This window comes from Gavialis gangeticus, unplaced genomic scaffold (assembly GCF_001723915.1).
Source record: "Gavialis gangeticus isolate Ggan-Ray unplaced genomic scaffold, GavGan_comp1, whole genome shotgun sequence".
NCBI lineage: Eukaryota > Metazoa > Chordata > Crocodylia > Gavialidae > Gavialis > Gavialis gangeticus.
The window spans coordinates 27,861,738-27,885,308 of NW_017729034.1; the positions used below are offsets into that span (position 1 = coordinate 27,861,738).

The 23,571-nt window shown below is 39.7% G+C and overlaps 1 protein-coding gene across 1 annotated transcript in view; it reads right to left on the minus strand.

Annotated features, from left to right (window-relative positions):
* DNAH8 (dynein axonemal heavy chain 8) overlaps window positions 1-23,571 on the minus strand; it is a 397,167-nt gene that overhangs the window by 149,984 nt on the left and 223,612 nt on the right. Inside the window, exons 57-66 of the mRNA XM_019526702.1 lie at window positions 21,076-21,289; window positions 20,116-20,225; window positions 16,706-16,869; window positions 13,261-13,453; window positions 12,777-12,899; window positions 7,880-8,010; window positions 7,358-7,511; window positions 6,222-6,386; window positions 4,528-4,754; window positions 3,965-4,083 (exon numbers count right to left, since the gene is read on the minus strand). Coding sequence (XP_019382247.1) covers window positions 3,965-4,083; window positions 4,528-4,754; window positions 6,222-6,386; window positions 7,358-7,511; window positions 7,880-8,010; window positions 12,777-12,899; window positions 13,261-13,453; window positions 16,706-16,869; window positions 20,116-20,225; window positions 21,076-21,289 — 1,600 coding nt within the window. The remainder of the gene's footprint in view (window positions 1-3,964; window positions 4,084-4,527; window positions 4,755-6,221; window positions 6,387-7,357; window positions 7,512-7,879; window positions 8,011-12,776; window positions 12,900-13,260; window positions 13,454-16,705; window positions 16,870-20,115; window positions 20,226-21,075; window positions 21,290-23,571) is intronic.

Sequence of the window (23,571 nt, forward strand, 5' to 3'; positions counted from 1 at the left end):
TACTCTACTGATTTCCAAACAGAAATCTAACTTGAGATCACGAATTCTCAAAGACTTGTGTGTGGCACCTCATGGCACCCTTAAAAGGATCTCACAGCATGGCAGGGTACCATGGCACCCTGGTTGAGATTCACTGTTCTAACACAGTAGAACTGAGATAATTCATATCCAGGTGAATCACAATATGCTTAATTTACAATTGGTTGCTGAATTAAGAACAAGCCATGCATATTTGGTGAAGCTTTTACTTCAAAACAGCACCCTTTCAAATAAACGCCATAGCAAACAGCTGGACCACCTCAGCAGACCCACACAGCTATTTGATGCAGCATCATAAACAATATTCCCAGAAATTTCATTTCAGTTTCATATTTACAAAATGGCCTTAATAATACATTACCTTACAGGGTAATTCTGAAAATAAATCATATAGTATTTGTGAAGATATTTGTGATGACTGCCATAATGCAGGAGTAAATTAATAAACCTATGTTCAGAGAGGGGTTTCAACAGCATGCAGTATATAAAACATTGGGCCACACAATGATAAACAAAGATAGATATAGAATATCTGTCAATTAAGTGAACATCATCCTTAATGTGCAATAAATAAAGTAGATGTATCATAGAAAAAATTGCATGTAGTCATGCAATTAAAGACTATATCATAAATCACAAGATCATAAGAAAGTAGGGCTGGAAGTAAACTTACAGGTTAGGGACAGAACTTACATATAAACCAGTTTAAGTGATCAGAAACTGGCTTAAACTTGTAATAGAACAGAAGCTCAGTGCACATAAACCAGTTTCAAAATGGCTGAAACTGGTTTAAGATAAACTGGGTTGAATGTAGTATCTGACTTAACTGATCTGGCTCAACCAGTTTATGAAACTTCTGTTCTAGTCCCCTTCCTGGTTCAAGGTAAATCAGAGTCCTCCAGCATCCCAGCATTTTGCAGCCCGGGGCTGTGCTGTGATGTCTCCTCCAGAGAGCAGGGCTGGCCCCACCCCTCTGCTCACTAGCTGGAGTAGTGAGAGCTGGCTGACAAGGGGGGAGGGGGTGGCAAGCCCAGCTGGAGATGCAGCCCAGTCTGAAAGTGGGAGGGACTGCCCCCTCCAGGCAAACCCCGACAGTGGTCTGTGGCCAAGGAAGGGGGTTAAACACCCCTTCCCCTGCTCAAACTTACTGCTGGCTGCAACTGTGAACTACAAATCCCAGAAGCACCTGGAAGCAGGAAGAAGAAGTGATGAGCAATGTTGCGGAGTGCTGCTCTTATACCTCTGAACTGCAAATCCAAGACCTCAGGGGCAGCAGGAAGAAGTGAACACACAGCCAGAGAGCTGTGCTCTAGTGCCCCCAGGCTTCTGGCCTGAGATACTGCAAGCATGTGGCTGCATTTCCTGAATCAAAGGTAAGTGTCTGTTCAACTCTGTTTCAATTTAATTTGTACAGTTTAAACTAACCTGCAAAGAGTGAATCGATTCAGCCTGGGGCTTTTTGGTTGTCTGTACCTAGCCATGAAGTCTAGTCTAGCCCTGTGCTTAAGGTAGAATTATCCCTGACTAACCCATCCCAGCCAAGTGTCTGTCCAACCTACCCTTGACAATTTCCAGGGATAGAGATTCCAAAATTACTCTAGGTAGCCTGCTCCAATGCTTGAGCACCCTCAGAAAGTTCCATCTTCAACCTAAAATTTCCTCTGCAGCAGCTTGAAACCATTGCTTCTACTCCTGTCCCCTACAGCCACTGAGAAAAGCCCATCTCCACCCTCTCCATAATCACCTTTCAGCTATTTGAACATTTTTTTCTAATTGTGTCTTCTTTTCTCCTGACCATAGTTCTTTCAACCTTTCTTCATAAGCCTGGCCTCCTAGGCCCCTAATCATTTTTATAACTCTTTGCTATAATCTTTGCAATCTGTGAGACTTAAGAATGGGCACAGTACTCCAGGTGAGGCCAAACAGAGCAGAAAAATCACTTCCATTGATTTGCAAGTGACACTCCTGTTAATACAACCCATTTTACTGTTGACCTTTTTTGCAATAAGAGCACACTGTTGGCTAATATTCAGCTCGTGGTCTATGGTAACCCTCAGGACCTTCTCTACTGTACTACAGCTTAGCCAATCATTCCCCTAATCTGTATTTTTGCATGCAATTATTCCGTCCCAAATGCAGAACTCTGCACTTGTCCTCATTGAATCTCCGCTCACTGATTTCGAATAATTTTTCCAGTCTATCCAGGTCATTCTGGATCCTAGCCCTCCCCTCCAAAATGTCTGCAACTCCACCCAAGTTGGTGTCATCTGCAACTTTATTAAGAATCTACTCAATTCCATCATCCATTAATAAAGATGTTAAACAATACTGGATGAAGGACAGAATCCTGGGGAACCCCACTTGATACCTCCTTCCAACTAGACACTGAGCCACTGAGGACTACTCATTGAGCAAGATGATTCAACTATTTTACACTACTTTAATCTAGTCTTATATTGTTAGCTTGTTAATGAGAATGTCATGGATGAGTGTCATACCTTGATTTTAGCAAGGTTTTTATCACATCCACTGCTCTCCTTCATACACAGAGCCTGTCACCTTATCACAAAAGAAAATCAGGTTGGTCAGGCACAACTCACTCTTAGTGAATCCATGTTGGCTACTCCTGATTACCTTGTACTCCTTAAGTTGCTTCACAATAGATTATTTGAGGAGCTTTTCAGGTACTGAGGTCAGATCATGCATATACATGCATATAAACAAGGAGATAGATTCAAGTAGCAAAAGCAGCCTCAAATTTGGCCATTTCCAGCTTTGAAGCAGTTCATTGTCATCTTGAATATTCAATTAATGAAGACTTGAATTTTTTTAAAAAAATTGAAAAGAACAAATTTCATTATTGTATTGACAATCCCATGTTCCATCAGCAATATTGAAACCTCTAGATCATGGGTATCAAACGCATCATACCCCACAGGCTGCATGTGGAGCACAGAGCTGGCCAGCAGCTGGACTTGGTGCACAGGCAGGTGTTGCATGACATGTGTAGCACATGCACTGGCTCCAGGCCTGCAAACCGTGTATGCCAGACTGCCTCCACGTGCAGCATGCAGGGGTCCGGATGGCACGTGCTGCATGTGGGGCCAGTCCAGGGCATGCTACATGCAATGTGCAGGTCCAGTCCGAGATTTACACTCAGCACCACAGGATGGATGATATGGCTTTGTAGGCTGGATCCAGCCCATAAACCATATCTTTAACATCCCTGCTCTAGATCATCCTCACTTGAGGCAAATATTTAACACGGAAAATTTCATTCTCAATGGTAAAATTCTTACAAAGTTACAAGCAAATGAAAACACAGTCTTATAATGAGAAATATGGGTCAGTCTTAATAATAAATAGCATTACCTGTTTTAATTATAATAATGAACTTAAGGAAGTTCTTTTATAAACTGTTACAGGTATCAGCAGCAGAGGCAGCAAAAGCCTATCACTTTCCTCATACTCTCAACTCCATCCATATTTAAAATAGTAGGTGAAGTGGTAGGCAAAGCAATATCTTTGCCCTGAAGTCCCACTACTAATGCAGGAACTTCATGAAAAAGTGAGGTAACTTTATGCTGCCTTTTTTAAATCTAAGCCAGTTAGAAAGGTGTTATTTCTGGCTATTTTCAACTTGTATTTTCTGTTATAAAAGGTAAATTGAAAATATTAAACATTTTATTTTCTTACAGAGAATGCTCAAACATATTATTAAACCACTTTTTAATGTTTGTCTGTGCCTTTTTCAGACCAACCAATTTGGCCATATTATGAACACATATTTATACATGTTAAACTTGTAGAATTCTAGTTTGGGCTACTGGATTTATCTTAAATGACCAGTGAATAAGATACCGCACTATAAAAGCACATCTGAGATCACATATGAGAAGTTATCTTTAACCCCTATCCATCATACCTATTTGCATACGTTCAGCTTGTTCATTAATATTTTCTAGCTTATCAGCATAAACTTCTTTATAACCATTTATGAAAGAGAGATAAGATTTGGGTGTAACATGTGCTCTTCTTCGATATCTGAAAGACAGAATATCAACAGGTATTATTTAATATACAACAATATCGTGGCTTTCATTTTTTGCTTTAAATATAGGTTTTACAGAGTAGATCTTAATTGTAATGTAATTACTGTTAAAAATATAGGAAAAAAAAACATTTAATGAAGTAAAAAATCCCAGTGTTTCTTTAGAATAACTATGACAATTAAACTGATGTCCAGTTACCCATACAAGCTATATTAAAATTTATTCTATCCTTTTCATTCTTATACAGTGAAAAAAAAGGTAACATAGCTGTACTATCCTTGCAATTAGTGTTTATGGACGTTGTGTTTATTGGCATATTACCTTCACTTCTGTAAACTGGGAAAGCTGATTATAACTTCATCTATTACAATGACATAAAACAATTGGTGACAATATTTTGTAGTTATTTAACTATTCCACTTTCATAAAATGTTACCTCTGAAAATAATTATCACAGCTCTCAGAAACTATATCATGGAAGAGGCCCATAGTTTCTACTACACGTGCTTTAACTGAAGTGGAACAGACCATGTTAAATTCTGAAAGAAAATAACTAGCTACAGCAACAAGAGCTTCCTTAGGCCACCGATTAAACCAGTCCATAGTGCAGCCTGATATCAGACCAGGAAATTTCAAAGAACGGGCACGAAACTTCTCGCCTACCTAAAAAGAGTGAAAATTTTAAAACAATGTTTAATATAGAATACCGGATACCAAATACAAGTCTTTAAAAATGTTGTGCATATAAAAGATTCATCTTAGTTTGGTTTTTGTTAATGTTGTTGTTACCCTTATAACTTTATGCATAGGCTAGGTACAGACATTCAAAAAACCTGAGGCAGAATCAATTCAATCTACGCAGGTTTCTCTAAGGTGTGTAGATTGAATCATGAGTGAAAAGAACACACATTCATTCGTCAGTTAGGACGGGCATGCCGATGTCTGCACTGGCCAAGGCCAGAAGGTAGGGGCACTCCTGCATACCTCCCAGCCTGCCACAGATTGCTAAGGGCAGTTGAGTACAGCTGAGCTGGGGCCACCCCGATCAGCTGTCAAACACACAGCTCCAACCCCTACTGTCACTGCAGATCCTCTCCTGTGCCCAGCCCTAGTTTTCCAGGAAAGTCCCAGAGCACGTCATCATGGCAAGTCACCCACTGCCGCTGTCACCCAGGCTATGATGGGAGCTCGTGGAGCTCACTGGAAGTAACAGCTGTCAAGATGCACTGGGCAGCCCAGAAGGCTTGGGCCAGGGAGCAGAGACAGGAGCATTCCAAAGAAGAAAGGATCAGGCCCATTTGAGCTTGGCGCCATCAGCAGACAAGAGGCCTGATACTTCCTTTTATGGAGCGCTCTTTTCTCCACTGCCCAGTGTAAGGCTCCCAGGCAGCCCAGTGCGTTTTTCTGGAGCTCTGCACTAGCAGCAGCTGGCAAGACCCGCCAAGGTGCTCATTGCGTCTTGCTGGAGCTCAGCACAGCAAGGTCTGTGTTAGACCAGGTGCTGCCATTTTAAACCAGTCTATGTGCACTGAACTTCTGTTCTGTTACAGATTAAACCAGTTTTCAGTCACTTATACCAGTTCATGTGTAATAGCTGTACCTGGCTACAGTGTTTACCTTACTGCTGCATCCTATTTTATTTAACTACCTTGAAATCCTCAATATTATCAACAAAATAAGAAGCAACTACTTCAAATGAGCAGGACCATAATTTCATTTAAAAGGTAAAGTTTTTCATCTGCTCTGGCATGCTTCAAGGGTTCCTGTTTATCTGCCAAGCAGCAGTGACTTCACAAAAATCTAAAACAATTAAAGAAGCTTCATTTGCTGTTTTACAGCAAAGTTTGCTACTGTTGAAGAAGAAAAACAAGAAAACCCTGAATAGTCTTTGCATATAAAAGATGATTCCACTTTAAACTGTTCTCTCTTTAAATTTTGGCAATTGTTAATATTATTAGCACTAGCTCCACCAATTTTAGTATAGATTTTAGTCATATTTTTATTCATCTTTAAAGCTCAGGTTTCTGCCTGTAACAATTCCCAAAATTATAAAAGTTGTATGATTACAATATATGTATGAGAGAATCTATTTATGGAAATAAACAAGGTAGTTATAAAAATAAAACTCACAGGAGAAAAGCAGAGAACTACATGCAAATTCTTCTTTGCCCGAGATATAAAATACTCATAAAGATTATCATATGTAGGAGGATTTCGAGGCAGCTCTTTTTTCATCACAGATATTAATCCTTGAGTGATTTCATCCAGTTCATCCCGAGCAAATAAATTAGAAATCTTTAAACAAAATCAAAATTGACATGCTAAGAAATTGCATTAAATTATAATGATTACAGTTCATAATTATAATATATCACTGTCTTTCTCTACTTGGTTTATCTAACATTATGCACAAAAAATTGGTTGGTTTAGAAGCTTCTGGGCATGCACAGACCTGTTTGATGCTGGGGAGATGCCTACGTCCTTAGAGGGACTTGATTCATTAGGTGCACTTGGAGCAGAACTTGCTAACTTTGAGCTGAATTCAACACTGTCAAAGACTAGTGCTGGTGGCTATACCCACAATATATCTGTGATTAGAGCAATCATCTACGAAATGGGAGACCTGGGTTTAGCCCTCTTGAGTCTAAAGTGATTCGCATCTAACTCCCATTTTTAATAAGAATGTTCTAACCAGTGGGTACAGAATAAGCTAATTAAAAGCCATTGCCCACTCCTCCTATTGATATTGGGCCACCGAGTGCAAAGAGTTAAGGATCACAGGAACAGAAGCACAGTAAACAAGACAAAGTATGCCATGGTAATTTATGACTGCACTCTGAGTATTACAGTTTGTGCTATGACTGTAATTTCTATTTTTTATGTAATGACTACGTAACATACAATGCACAGCATGTAAAAGGAGCAAATAAGAGAAGACCATCCCTCCATGGGTGAATGGTTACAGCCCACTGCTGGAAGGAGGAGGCATGGTTTCTTGTCTGTGCTCCAAAGACAAGTACTATACTTTTAAGATTCAAACACACCTTTGCAAAAGCACTGATCTAGATTCAGTTTTGCCCCACCAGACAGTCCCAAGATTTGCAGTATTTGGGATACAGATTCTTGTCTGCCCCATAAACTATTACCAGAATCAATGACAATCAATTAAGGAGGAACCAACAGTTCTAGTTTTTTGTAAACCAATTCGGAACAAATACTGATGCTTCTGATTGATAAAATACAGCTTGCTAGTTTGAGGCTCTAACCTCTCCTGAGGACAGCAAATTGTTAAGGTATTCCAGAAAAGCCTCATCTTTTATTTCATTATCAGTGAAAATGAAGGTAATGCCTTTTCCTTCTGCTCCAGCTACTTTATACAGCAGTTTTAAATCATCTGTAAGATTGCTCACATTATATGATCTATGAAAAATAACAGAAATCACAAATTAGCTGAAAATACAATATAGAATTACAGCACTTTCAGATTATAAGATCCACCCACTTTGACCAGGATACATTCCATCTTTCAGTTAAATCAATGGGAAGTCTCAGACCCTGACTTAGGAAAGTACTTATACATTAGCTTAAAAGTATTTTTCCAAAAAGGGATATTTTGCCAAATCAAGACCCTAGTGTAAACTACCTGCAACCAATACTGTATAAGTTGATCACATCTTTTTTTTTTAATTTACTCCTTTTAAGGTGGTGGCTAAATATGGATTTTTTTTAAAAAAACATTAGTTTCTAGGTGTAAAAAAGGAAAGCAAGAAAAAACATCAATTTCTTACCTAGTTAAAGTGATCTGAAATATCCTATAACCTGCTATAAAAGAGGCCAACCTTGAAAGACTCTGTTTTCCAGAACCACCAACTCCCACAAGTAAAGCATTTCCACATGCTGTCCGAATTATTCGTGAAATCTATTTTAAAAAATGAAGTTAATCAGTGCTGTTGTATTTGTTTAGTTATAGAAGAGTAACAGAATTAAATATTGGTTTTATTTAGGGATGTATCAAAATCACGTCACAATTTTCATGGAAAAAGCAAAATCAGGGATTTTCTGTAAAAATCAGAGAAATCTGTGAAAAAGGAGCCCCGCAAAAAAAGCGGAGAAAAGCAGGGCTCTGTATAAAAATAAAAGGGTTTTCTTTTTTTCCCCCTGATTAAGCTAGAGTGGCCCTCATGCAGTCTCTCAGCCCTGCAACCTGGGTAGACAGGGACTGGCCTAGCCTTGATTTTTTTTTGCTGCAGCCGCAGCCACAGCCACAGCCACAGCCACATTCAGTCACAGCCACCCAGCCCATCTGGGTCCATCCCACAGTAAGTGGGTGCTGTGGAAGGTGGGGAATGGGATTGTGGAAAGTGGGGCTGGGCCAGGAAAGCAGAGCTGGGGTGGAGCGAGGCAGGGCAGTATAGCTGGGTTGTGGTGGGGGGAATGGGGCTGGGCCAAGGGGAGCAGAGCCAGGGCACGGCTGGGCCAAAAGGAGCAGAGCTAGGCCATGGTGGGCGGGCGGGGAGGGGGTGTGTGGCTTGGCCAGGGCAGTGGCGTGGCAGTGACCCATCCACATGCATGTGCGGGGCCAGAAGGAGCAGGGTTTGGCCAGGAGAAGCAGAGCCAGGTTGGGGCAGGGGGGCAGTGTCACTTGGCCGGGGAGCAACAGCATGGTGGCAGCCCATCCCTATGTCTGCAGGGAGTCAGGGGAGACTTTCCCACTGTCTGCCCCCATGTAGGACTGAGTAGGGAGTGAGGACAGGTTGGGCCAGGGGGCAGTGGCAGCCCATGTGTCTACTGGCTTCTAAAGCCAATCAGAGGCATGGGGGGCAGCCATATTCTGCCCATGAAATTGGACCCTGGAGCCACAACAAGTCCATGAAATTTGGCCCTGGGCTCTGTGATTTGAGTCCATCCCTACATATATTATATTCCAAACTTATTTGGTAGAAGCCCTTTTGACATCTCAGAGATCAGCAGAAGGATTCTTTGTTTTGCAGAGAGCTTTCTGTTCCAGAAAAGCTAGGAGGACCTGATTTCCAAATAAAGCAGTATTACATCCCCCCAAAAGCTATGTGAGATTTGCATGTAGAAACGTGGCAAAGATCTTCTAATTCTTGAAGAACATGTGTGATTTCAAAATAAAACATATGTAGAATTTAAGACTGCTACCCAATCTACCATGCAGGGCCATCATGCGTGAGCTCTCCACATACTCATGGGTAGCACTGCAGGCTGGATGACTGCAGTGGGCTGGATCTGGATATGGGCTAGTGGGGTCGAGCACCCCTGAACTATGCCACTTTGCATCAAATATATTTATGTAGCACTGTGTGTCATACATCACTAAATAAAGGGCATATGATATTTGCTCAAATATAACATGACCCTGATGACACCCCCAATAATTAGATTCTATATATGGAAAATATATAATTTTGTTACAATTTTCCAGGTGTAGAATCTAATCATTGGGGGTTTGGCTTGAATTTGTTCCCATCCCACCACTACGGCAGGGAAAATAAAACCATGGCATCAGGTAGTTCTCTTTTTGCCTCCCCCAAACTTCTCTCCCCTTGCAGCCCCTTCTCTCCATGCACCCCTCCCCCTGCCACACTTATTGTCTGACCACGCTCTCTCTCCCTGAGCACATGGAATTGAAGAGCAAATTGGAAAACACTGAACTTAAAAAAAACATAGCTGTAGTAATTTGCATATAGTACCCATAAACTTAGTTCATCCAAAATTGATGCATGTTACATTTTTTTGAAACTGCTGCAAATTTTAATACAAATACTCCATAAACACACTTTTAAGGAACACATTGGCATTTACTTATATACAGTAGAAATGATACATGATATTAGTCCAAAGCCAAAAAGCTGAGGATTTACCATGTAGTTCTTTGGGCTGGATCCCAGAACAGTCAACAGCATTTCAAGCCATCATGACCCCATACCTCAGTACTGCTCAGTATGTATGTGTATTCCAGACATACCTCCCCCCTTCAAAAAGGATCCATGTGCTAATTAGCCTCCCATTCATGACTTGTCACAAGTCTTGGGATCGTCCAAAAATGTATATGTGGAGGCAGCAATGATGAGCATGATGATGCCAGAAAGCAGACAGGAGCAGAGGAAAGAAGACAGCAGCAGAGGAGAAGCAGAGGACAGCAGGAGCACAACAGCAGGCCGACCCACCAGGATTGGCATGGCAGGAAAATGTGGAAAAGGCACTGAGAGAAGCTAGAGAGGAGCGAAGGCTGAGAATAAAGACAACTTTAACCAGTGACAGGAGGCAGACAGGATCAACAATGAACAGATATGATATCTAGAAAAAGGTACTGTTTGAGATTTTGGAGGTGCAGGTGGAGCATCTCACCAGTCTGACTGCTTGCTTGAACCAAAAGATTTGGGACTTTATTTACTGAGACAGAGAAGGATATGAGATTTGTTGGAAGAAATATGCAGAGAAACATGGAGGGAGGAATTAGGAGGGAAAACGTTCATAGCAGGGGAAAAGTAAAGAGAAAGAGTGATTATGGTTCAAATGTACACAGATTTACTAGAGGCATAAGATATAGAAAGATGGATGGAAAAGTATATCTAAAGGGTCATGTCAGTAGAGAAAGTAGGGGACAAACATTATCTGGACATGAGCAGAAGGACTGCCTATGAAATTTTAAGAAAAGTTCTGGGCACGGGTAGCGAAGGATACAGTGGAAGTGTCTGAGGAAATAGCAGAAACAGAAGAGACAGGGACAGATTTTGCAAGAGGGGTTGTGATCATATTCTTTGAAAAAGGGGAGAAGGAACTCTTGAAAAACCAGACTGATTATGCTGTCTAATATGAACTATAAGTTAATGGCCAAGATGCTGGCTTTGAGAAGGAGGAAAAACCTCTATCAGATAATGCAGGAAAACCAAGTATGCCAAGTACTAGGTAGAAGGATCTCCAAAGAGATCACTGTGATCAGAGATAAACTGTCTCATGTCCAAGAGAGGCAAAAAAAAATGGTAAAGCAAACCTAGTTTTAGAAAAAAGTATATGATAGAGTGGATCATGCTTACGTATTTGAGGACCTAGGAAAATGGGGTTCCCAGAGAAATTAATATGTTGGATAAGGTTATTGTATAGACAAGCAGAGTCAAGTCCAAATTCATGGGCACCTATGGATTCTTTAAACTCCATATGGGGTGAGAGAAGGGTGCCCCTGTCACCACTACTATTTGTGTGTGACATGGAACCATTAGCACAAAGAATAAGAAAACAAAAGGTCATAAGCAGAGTAAAGATACTGGGATCGGGTGAGGTAAAATGCGTAGTATACAGGGATGATATAAATGTTGTAATTAGAGATAGACTTTCAATGGAAAGGGTGCTAAAACATACATCAGAATATGGAAAAGCAATGGGGGTTAAACTAAATAGATTAAAAAGTATGATAATGAGAGTGGGGAACTGGAAGAATTTGGAGAAGCTGGGCCATCAAATAAAAGAGAAATCAGAGTGCTAGGGATCTTGATGAATGCCAAAAGGAAAAGTAATACAGCATAGAAAAGAATTATGGCAAGGCTATGACAAATATTTTGGTTATAATTCAAAAGGACACTGTCCTTTGCTGGAAAAGTGGCAGTGTTTAAGGCTGTGCTACTGCTGATTATTCTATATACAGGAATTGTGTTCACTGACGTGGTGGCAGATAGCAAAAGTACAGAGTTAAATATGCATGTTCTTCTGGAATGCCAATAGAGAAAGGTTGGCTAGATCTGAACTGTACAAAGTAAGAAAGATGAAGGGATGAGGGCTGCCAGACTTGAGATTGTTCATCTATGAGAAATATGTAAGCAAGATATGCAAGGCTTATAGGTGGTTTGCATTATTGAGCACATGCTGCTTTTGGCCACAGTTTAAAAATAGACAACGTATTTAATGAAGCTTCTTTATATACAAATATAAGACGAGGGGCTTTTCCCCCCTCCATGCTGATTGGAGGGGAAAAAAAATCTCGTTTGGCATTCCAGTAAATACAGTATTATCATAACATCTAGAGGTGGGAAGGCAGACTCACTCAAGTCAAAGAAGCCAGGTAGCCCTGCCAGTTACATAACACTTCAATATTCCATCTTGTGTAACGTGTTGAAAGGAACCATTTTCTTTTTTTATACAACCTAAGGCTTGGCAATTTTTGCTGCTGACAAAGCATTAAAGCAGTCACTTACCATAATCTTATCACTTATCACTTACTATTATCTTCTAATATATCTGCCATTCATGCTTCCTTTGATACAGTTATTTCTGAATGACTTCCCCACACACATACCTTTACATTAATTTAAAAGGCATTCCATATTCCATTCTTTACTGATTTTTCTATCCTTTTTTAAACCTCATAGGTATTACTCATGTATATCTTGACATCAACGTTTAACTTTAAAAACTTACATTTCCAAGACAATGTAAACTAGGAAGCGTGTTACATCCACCCTATAACTCATATACAAGCCTGGCTTCTATATCAAGGTGTTTGTATCCTATTCCTTCCTTCTAAGAGGATTTAGGTGAGCACACAATTACACTCTGTACAATACCTGATAGACAATTTGAATTCAGATTGCCATTCTAGTTCTGTAGTGCAGGCGACTCATGAGTTTTATTCATCTAAACAAAATATGTTAAAAAAAAACCATTAACCTTAACAAGATGAGTCATTGCATCTTTAAAAAACACCAGGTCGAGAAATGATCCCCTGATGCATTCATTGTAACTTTTTTGGTATGCTTGAAGTCTTTCACACAGAAATTCAAAAGTGGGAATCTGAAAGAGAAAAAGTTAATTTTCATACATTAATTTAGGACTTTTGTGTATTTATTTCTCAGGTTTTAAAATTGTTTGGAGACTCCTCAGTGCTGTCTTGAAATGCAAGTAACTGTCCACAAAGAAACACAATATTGTTTCATTGGTTTCAACTAGGGAGAGTCATATATGTCTCTGACAATGGAGAACGGACTATATTGATAAGGTAGATTCCTTACCACATTTTAAGACTTTTTAAAAATGTGGATAAAATGACTGACCTGACAAATCTGGAAATGTATTCCCCAGAAATTCAGCATGTGTTTAGTAAAATTTGCATATAATGTGAACTCAGCCATACGCCACATGTAAAATAAAATACCTCTTCATACATTTTTGGTGCTTCAAATACAAAATCTTCAGGTTCTTCTCCAGTGGGTTCAGGCATTTCCCGTAAAAAATCTACAAAATATGGTTCATTCTGGAGAACTGATTCTAATCCTGCACCCATACATTCCTCAACTGCTCGAGAAATGGTTTTATCAAACCAAGCTACATCTTCAGCAGTAATAAATCTACAAGATACAGATTAATACAATTAAAAATTGAAAGATTTTTAATTAAACACACATAAAAATATTTAATAAAATACAGAACAGACAAATCAAAAAGCATTTAATGAATTATAAATTATATAATTATAGCTACAAAAGTGTAAGTGCTCTGATGTTTCACATGTACAAGAGTCATATCCATTCAATATATTATACTTTTACTTTCTTTCTTCCAGGGTTATAACAGACAATTTTATCAGATAAATAAAAAGAAATGACTCACCAATGATTTTGTACATCTCTTTTTGCAATGGGATTTAGTGAAGTTAGCAGGCAGCAAGGAGGAAATGCATACCTTGGACAAGATATACCAGCACAGAAATGACATCAGTCTTCATTTTTCCCCCCTGCACCCAGTAGTCTCAGCAAGGGTTCAAGACTTCTGATATGCCAGAGAGTTTAAACCCCAGTAGGACTGTTAGGCATGGGGATTTAAATTCCCTAGGATGGGGAACGCTTCAACTTTCCCTGCTCCTGACTGGGACAGCACCAGGCCAGTTGGAGACCCTGGGTTTCCCCTGCTGCCAAATTTTCAGACTCATAGGGATACCATGGGCCAGACAGCATGGCCCTGCACTCCACTGGATTACTTTTTTGTGTACCAGATGGTATCTGCATTAAGCTCAGGACAACTTGCCTCCCTTCTGCTTATAGTTCGTCTCCACTGACACACAGTTACAGAGCAGATGCATAGGAAGATGGTGTTTTTGAAGGTGATTGATCCAAAGAGATAAAGACACTTGGGGCGGGGGGAGAGGGGCAGTTTTGTTGGACAAGAAGCTCAAGGGAGAAAATACTGGAGAGTTTCATTTACTGGAGAATACAATAGGACAGAAAGAGGCATGAAACCAAAGGACAGAAACGGAGAATGATTGGATCAGCAATGTAAGTGAGGACAGGCTTAGGGGACAGTAGAAAGAAGGAACAGCAAAGTGTTTCCATATTGTTATCATTTTTTGATCTATGCACTTCACATAAATTTAGGGTCTTGGAGCCTGTTTCTCTTAGAAGAAAAAGCTGATGTTGAAATCAGGTAATTTCTCTGATGTGATCCAATTGCTAAATCTGGTTTTAATAAAATAAAGTCAAAAGTATTCTCTCATGGTTTACTCCTTCTTCCTGAAGTTTACAGACAAAGTCCAAGCTGGAACCTCATGCAAGTCAAAAGGCTGAGATAGTCCCTCAGATGTTGCAAATGCAGTTATACCTTTGGACAGAGGAATTTGCCCAATGAACTGGCTAATATTTCAGGTACAGTAGCCCAAAACCACAATTCAGGGTTCTTAACCAGAATGTTCTGCCTCTAGTTCTCTAAGGTTTTGTTTCAGCACATGAAGGGTAACTACCAATCATTTAGGTTGAAGTTACCTATAGTTATCAGCAGTTAGTTAAACTGCCCCTTCAAACTTATCAGTTAGGCTGTGTTAACAAAAGATTTTTTGATTCAGTGGGTGATTTGGGGGGAGGGGAGGGGAAATGGTTCAGGGGGATCCTAAACTGTTGGGTTTCACCATTTTTGGTGAAATGGAAAAAAAAAAAAGAAAAAAAAAGAAACAAAATTTTTTGGATCCATCTGAAAAAAATGGGTTTTCATTTTGGCCACCCTATTTTGCCCCTATTTAGTTCAATTTCAAAATAAAAATGCCATTTGAAATAAGAAGTTTAAATATTATATTTAAAACATTATAAAATAAAATAAGCATTTCAACATTTTCATTTTTCCCTTTGAGCTCTTCAATGAATTTGACAGAAATTCAAAAATTGTTCAGCCACCCCCCGGCATTTTGAAGGTAAATTTACTGTTTGCTAAAAAAAAAATTCCCAGGTGTATTCAGGAGACCTGTCTTTTATCTAGCTATTCACCTGTCCCAATTGGCCTCAGACTTTGTTCTTCAAGAAGATTCATCTGGTCTTCCAGTATTAAAGCCAGGTAATTAGCCACCATCTTTTCTGGGTGATTGAAAAAGCAACCCAATTGACTTCCCAGGAGATGGCAGAAAAGGAACTAAAAATGTTGCAATTCAGAGGGCCGTCCTAAAGCCAGGTCTGTAAATTATGAATTTGTCCAGATATGCTGCACTATAACCTAGGCAAGGCCATAGCAACTGATACATAAAACACTGGAACATCACTGGAAACCCATGCAAGCCACAAGGCTGAGATAGTCCCCAAGATGTTATAACTTTGGACAGAGGAATTTGCCAATGAACTGGCTAAACTCAATATACTGATATATTTAGCACTGCTTAAGTTTGACAAATCATCCCTGAGCCATGCACCAATCTTGAATTTAATATCATTCATTTTTCTGAAATCTTCATTGAAATTAATTTCCTCATTCTCTTTTGGAACAATCACTATTGATAAGCACCATGAACCATTTGATGTGGATTTGCTGTATCTTCTCTTCCACCCTGGATTTCAGATGTTCTAGAATCTAATATGTTCTTTAAGGGTATCAAGGGAAACCCTTCCATTTCATCTGTATGCTGAAACACATTTTCCCCCTGACCTACAAGAAACTATAATGTGGAATATACTGATACTCTGGCTTAAATGCACATATTGTTCAGCTGTACAAATACAGGAGGTCAGCTGTCTATCCATTGACCTCCTGTACTTGTCACAATGCTTATGCATCCTCTGCTAATTTTCTTCCTGATTGAGGAGTCCGAACAACACTTTCTTTTTGTTTTTATTCTAAGATATTATCAAAAGTATATGAAAGATCTTTCTTTTTCTGATAATTCCATTTAATAATTTATCAGTCCTACTTGATTAATACTTCTAACAGACGTTTTGCTAAGAGCTTACTGTCAGAATAGCAGGTACTGACAACAGAATCTTGGATCCTACCTCAAGCTGTCATTCTGAAACTCATTTATTATACCACTTCACTTTTCTTAAGTGTTTGAATTTTATGATCTGTGGGCCATGTATAAATTTAAGACCAAAGGTTTTTCTCATTTCACAGTGGTGCTCTCTCCTAAGGTCAAAGATTAAGACTAGAAAATGTCCTATGGAGAATCTTGGTATCTGTTGGGATAACAGCAGTAGGCAGCAAGCTCACAGAAAAAGTAAATATCTTTAAACTTGGCCTTATAATGCTAACATTCATTTCTAAAGAAACATCAAGAGCCTATTATCGTAAATATAATGGTCTCCTAGTACTCCTAAATATTTTATACATATAAAATGACAAAATTATTGTACCTGTCAGCAATTACTCTAGTGCATTCATGTTTAAAAAGTGCCATAAGTGTAGTGATATTGTTGCATTCTTCTGCTTTTATAGTTAGCATTCCTTGCCAAATTCTGGAAAGGTCTCGAAGATTGAAAATATAATGAAACTTGGATGGTGTGGGTAGCATCTTAGTCTAAAACCAAAAATATAGTCATTAGTTAAGTCAATGACAACCATGAGGAAACAAGAATATTACAAATCAAAATAATAAAGACGTTTGCATTCTTAAATTCCACTTTGGGACTCATCTGCCTGCAATGAAATCAATGATAAAATCTTATTGATGTTAGCGGGAGCAAGGTTAAGCTGTATATGTAAATGTCAACACTGAGAACATTCATGAGTGGCTATTTTTTAAAATAACAATGATCAAAGAGACATCTCAAGTCCACAATATATGAATATATTAATGCTTGGGGTGTACACATAAGGAACTCTCTAGAATTTACAGGAGTTAATAGACCATTAAAACTGTGTACACTTTGCACACTGAAATCTTTAGATGTTTTTGGATTTTTACTCCAAAACTTATTCTCATAGAAAGCCCCTTCCCCCCCACTCCTTTTAGCTTCTACCGTTGCTCCTTCCATTCTCACCTGGCTCTTGAGTTCATTACTATGACTTGTATGATTTGGTTAAGTTAGAGAAAGGTAACATTTCAAATTGGAATGAATATATCAAATAAATTGTTTAAATATATAACATTTTAAAATGTAGGAGATTTTATTTAGAATATGTATGCAGTCTTAATTCTAAAAATAGGTACAGCTTAGAAAAATGGAAGTGTCTCATTATGACTTCACAGCAATAGCACTTTGGTGTCTTCAGTAAAAATACACTTTAATAAAGAAGTAAGCTAGAACCCTCAGTATAATTAAAGGTCAGGTATGGATTTTATTTTAGGGAAGTGTTCATATTCTTTGTATGAAGAATGCTGTACCTCCCCAAAAATACTGTATATAACCTATGACAGAGGGGTAGCCATCAAGTTTGGCAACCTGGACAAACATCCCTGAGGAGAGGGAGCTAAGGGCCATAGAGGAGGGGGATGGTCTTGCTGCTACTGTTGAGACCCTTGCTGTTCCAGTTGTGTTCCAGCACCTGGCTCCTATGGTAAGGAAGGTTGCTCCTGACATGGCAAAGACTTTAGTGGAAAGGGGCACCGTTCCTGTGCCCCAAGTTGGCAACTGGGGCTGATGCCTATCTCACTTCCCTAACTTACACTACTGAGCTATGACCAAAAAGCCAATATTTAGGAAGGGTGAGGATGGTAGTTGTTTATGCATTTTAATGAGTAACTCTTGAATGAAAAATGCATACATGTGTCCTTGAAGATCTGATCAGCAGGGATCTGGGTTTTTCCATTTCCCACATTAAAACAGAGAAAACCACAGATTTCCCCTTTTTATCAGAGAAAACGCGGATTTCTCCTTTTAGCAGAGAAACCCACAGATTCCCTGCTTTTGCAAACAGCTCTGCAGGCTGGTTGAGCTCCAGCCTGCAAGAGCTGTTTGCAAACAGGGTGGGAAACCCCCAGCCCTACCCAGAGAGGGAGGGGAAGGGCAGGGCCTGAGGTTCTCACTTAGCCACAGCTCCACTCAGCTCAGCTCAGCTTCACTCTTCACCTGGAGCCTGAGGTAAGTATGCCTGAGGTAAGGGGCAACTCTGGCAAGGGGTTACAGGTCATGGCTGGGGGGTACCGGCAGGGCTGGGGGGAGCCAGGAGCCAGCTGCAGCCCCACCTCCACCCCCACCCAAGCAGGCAGCAGTGGGGGAGCTGGCTCCATGCTGCTTCTGCTGCAGCTGCCTGCTGTTGGGGGCGGGGAGCTGCAGACTTGGGTCCCTGGCCCCATAACCCTGGCACCTGGGGGCCCCCTCTGGCAGGGCTGGGGAGCAAGGGCTGTGGGTGGGGGACAAGAGGCACGAGTAGGGTGGAGGGGCTGTTGTGGGGGCAGTGAGGGTCACCAGCATTATTGGGGGGCTTTGGGGGCAGTGAAGGTCACTAGCAAGGCTGGGGGAGGCGTTGGGGGCAGTAAAAGGCAACAGCAGGGTTGTGGAGGCTTTGGGGGTAGTAAAGGTCACCAGCAGTATTGGGGGAGGCTTTGGGGGCAGTGGGGTGGACCAGCAGTATTGGGAGGGGCTTTGGGGGCAGTGAGGGGCACAAGCAGTGCCAGGGGAGAAGGCTTTGGGGGCAGTAATGGGCACCAGCAGGGCTGGGGGGAAGCTGCAGGGGTCTTTTAATTTTAATAATGGATTTTGGGTGTTTTGTTAAAGAATTTGATATTTTTCATCAGAGAATGTGACTTTTTTATCAGAGAAAACCAGGATCTCTGGTGATCAGAACTCAGTACTTCTGTTTGATAGGAATGCCCTTATCATATAGCTACAGAGTCATTTTCTTGAGCTTAGTCTCTTTCTGGCCCTATGGATTTTGTGGTTTTGGCTGTACAGTAGCACAGGTCCAACAGGAAGGGCTTTGGATTGGTATAATTGTTTTTTCTATATATATATTCTCTGATGAGAAATGGAAGTCATTACTGTGGCCAAGTCTTCACAGTTTTTCTATTAGTGTAACACCTTCAGTTAGAGAGCCATACACAAGGAACCTTGCAAAACACAAAGGAACACTCAGAACCCCTCAAAGGGGAGCCAAGATAAGGTTCAGTAGGACATAACAGCTCAGCAAAGGAAAGAACCATGATACAAGTCCAGAGATGTATTAAGACCACAAAGGTAGCCAAAGCAGCCCAAAAAAAGTTTTGTTAATTACATTCAGAACAGCTATACAATCTACTCTAAGTGGCATATCCTCTAGGTACTTTACTCTGAGGATAGAGCTTGGAAGACTGACACCACTATTTTCTGTTTCCCTGCTGGAAAATGGTAACAACTGTGGATAGTTCCATGCAAAATATGATTTTTCTGATTTTCCAGTGCCTGCCTAAGTTATGATAAAAGCTACTTTGTGTGACCTCGTCATGCCTTCTGCCAGCTCATTTATTGTAAGGCAGTCACTCTTTTCTCAGGTTTCAACAAAACCAGGCCCTTCAATTTGAAATCTTATCTAATACAAGTTCAGGCTACTCTACCCACTTGATTCAAAGGAAATAAAAAGAAAATAACCTAGCTCTTTCAGTTCAGGCCTCAAAGGTTCTTCAGCATCTCTCAGTAACAGTAACCTTCTTCAGGTCTCAATTCTCTCTCAGGAGCTTTTAAATGCTCTTTGCTGGGAATCCACCAAGGAATCTGATTCCCCCTAGCTGTACCTCAGTGTCAAACAGAGCTAGCAGCCATTTTGGGTTCCTTAAAGGGTCCCTACACCCTGTTGCACATTGTTCATAAATAGTGAATATATTTTCATCATTTTTAGCATTGTGTACCTTTGTCCACTGCCATAGTATTCTGCCAGTTGGGACTAATTTCTTGATTACATCACATATCTCAGGACTGAATTTTCTACATGGGTGAAAGTATCCAGAGCCAATAATTCCTGAAAAAGAATAAGACACAAGACAAAGCTTTAGAATAAATGTAATATATACCTCATTCTTTCCTAAGAAAGAACTGTTATTTTGCAAAACTTTTGGTTCTTTGGGATGTGATATCCATACTGATCCCACTTCCGATGATTATTTGCCCATGAGATCCAATCCTTTTTGGCAAATATTCTTTTGGGGCTGTGTCCGCACCTCTACCTCGATGCCTTCACACCCCCAGGCATGAAGACATTAAAAGCAAAGCAGATCCAGTTATCCCTCAGATCCAGATATAAGACTCCATAGCAGAGGAGGGAAGAAGATCCACATGGAGAATACAACTTGAAGATCTGCAGTTATTATAAAGTAAAGTAACTACTTTTTTCTTCTTCAAGCTTTGTTCATATGGATTCCACTTCTTATGACCACCAAAGCAGGGACCTCATAATTCAGGAGGTGGGAATGTAAAGTTCTATTTAAATAGCAATTACAAGACAGGTCTGCAAAAATGGCTGTTAGATCTTGAGGTCTGAGTTAACTAGAAGTGTGGACTGATTCCCAATAAAGTGAAAAAGCTGTCTAAACTCTGGCTTTAACTTGCATGGTGTAGATCTAATCCAGCTAGAGAAGCTCTCAAAGGGTCTTACTGTACCAAAATAACATAAAAGTCAGACCTCCCCACACTTAGGAATTGAAATCTGGCTACCCTGTAATTGGAGTAAGACTCAGAAAAGGATGAAATCTGGAGGTACTACTGAACTAAATTTATGTGAGAAGAGAATTAAGTTTATAGCTTACATGGCTTAATTGGCAATAAATTATATATATACACACATATATTATATAAATAAATAAAAAGAGTACCAAAAATTTTGTCTATGGATGCATTGGATGGCAATGTGCAATTAAATATAGAAAACTGCCTCTTCAAACGCTGTGGGATATCATTACGGCCTCCTCCAGGGTGTATCATAGCTGCTATTAACTGTACATCAACAATTGTTGTAAAGTCTCCAGGTTTATCCAAACTGTACATTCCTTCCATTTCCATCATCTGGCGCACTATTTCATTTGTGATCTATAAAAAAAAAAATCACTAATTACCATTCTAAAGGAAAATAATGGAAAACAATCACATGCTAATTTCTTTAAATTTTGCTGTCTTGGTACTTGTGTCCAAAGAGTGTTTTGTGCTTTAATCTAGACATAGGTCAGAACAGAGATAAGATTTCAAGATTACATAAGAGATAATACCTTATCCCAGAGGACAACAGACTTTTTCAAGCCTCAGGCTGAACAATCCAGCTCCAGTCTGATAGGGGATGGGTGGCTTTGGCAATGCATTGATGGCAGAGGCTAGAGCAGTGGGAGGGGAAAGGGAATGCTCGGCTGCTCCTTCTCCCAGGCCTGCTTGGTTGCAGTGTGAGTGCACCTCCCAGCAGGAGCAGAGCTGTGCTGTACTGGGCTAAGGTGGGGTTGGGACAGAGGGAGGGGTGGGCAGAAGTGAGAGCAGCAAATTTCAGTTCCCCATCCCAACTATCTATCTATTCACCAGCAAAAGATCTACATGTTAACTAGAAAAATATTAATGAGTTTGTCTACCATTTTGTGGGAGGTACTGGCAAAGAGCTGAATAGAAAAAAAGAAATTATTAGTTAAGAAACTATAAGCTGTAAACAGCTATAATTGAAAACTGTTTTAAAAGACAAAGGGAAGGCTATACAGTAGGTCTAATAAAAGATATCACTAGAAACCTTGCTTTTTGCATATTTCCTGGATTATCACTGGTACAAGAAAACTTCAACCCTTCTTCTTAAAAGGAAAGCAAGATTTGCTAGTCAAAAGCTTGAATCAACTGTTCCAGATTAACAGTTACATTTAATCAGCCCTTACGCTGGTGTGAGTAAGCTAAAGCACTGTAACTTTAAACCTGAATAAAATGGGTTTAAAGTTACAATGGTTTAGTTCTTTTTATACCAGTGTAGGAATGAACAGACATAATTGTTATGTCATAGCATCTTACACTGGCACAATTTACTACTAGGATAATTGCTACATTTGTCCACACCCACAGTATTCTCCAACATAATTTTAACTGGATGCATCTACAGATGAAATTAAGATGAAACAATAAACTCTGGAGCTGTCTGAACCAAAATAAACTGCTCCTGGGCACAGCATCTACACATGAGCCTGGGACAGCAGTAATTTGAGCTGGGGCGGAGCAGGCCCAGGCTGGCAGGGGGGTTGGGAGTTCAGCCCTGGGCTCTGGGTGGCAGCATCAGGCAGTGGAGGGGCTGGCTGGGGCACGAGGATCCTGAACCTACAGACTTGCGTGGCTAGGTGGGAAGCAGGAGTCTGTCCCCTGCCTGGTCACTGTCTATATGTGCATTTCAGAGCAGTTAATGACTGCTATAAGATACTGTTGCGGACAGTACTATCTTACAGCAAAGCTAATTAGTTTACTGCACCCTGATACCAGTGTACGTGTAGAAAGTGATGCTTTACTGCAGTCTAGTTGGCACTAAAATGCATGTGTAGATGCACCCACAGATGGAGAAATCAGATTGCTGCTGACCTCAGTGAATGGGTTCTAATGCCTTTTGGAGCTGCTATTCCTATAGACCTATCTGTTTCCAAAAGGTTTTTTTATGTACCAAATAATGAAAACTTTGATGATTTCTGCCCTTTGCTTTTTCGGTTGAAAGAAGCAAATAATGTATGTCTTTCTTAAGAAGAAATGTCCAAGAGAAAGATTCTGCATGCTCTTTAATCATTAGTGTATGCAATACATTTTCCCATGGTGTGAATTGGCTTTGGACAAACAAGCAGACAAATGTCTTGGGAAATGTAGAATAGAAATAAATATTTTAAAATAAATATGTAAGCAGCGTTATGAACTTTTATGTCTGCCTACAAGACACAGATGGCTTTTCCATAGATAACACAGAATAAAACTTAAGCTTTCTCTAAAACAGCGTGAAGTGACAGTTACCGTCAATTTAATATCACACAGAAAGTTAGTAACATGTTCTTTTGGGAATTATGCTGCTTTCATATGGTCTTATAAAATATAAAATAACTTAAAATAATGTACAAAATAGTACTTCTAAATCTGAAATATATATCTGAGATGTCTAATCTGTTCCCTTTTTGCTTCACAAACATATTATTATATGACTAATTTCCAGAATTTATTTATAAACAAAAATACTGCATAGTAAAAAAGAATAAAATCTTTCCTGTATGTAAAAAAAAAAAAAGGTTTGAATTATGGTATTTAACACAAATAATTAAATCTGAAGTTACTTTAGAATATATTTAGTAATATATTAAAATATTAAATTTTGAATGATACCT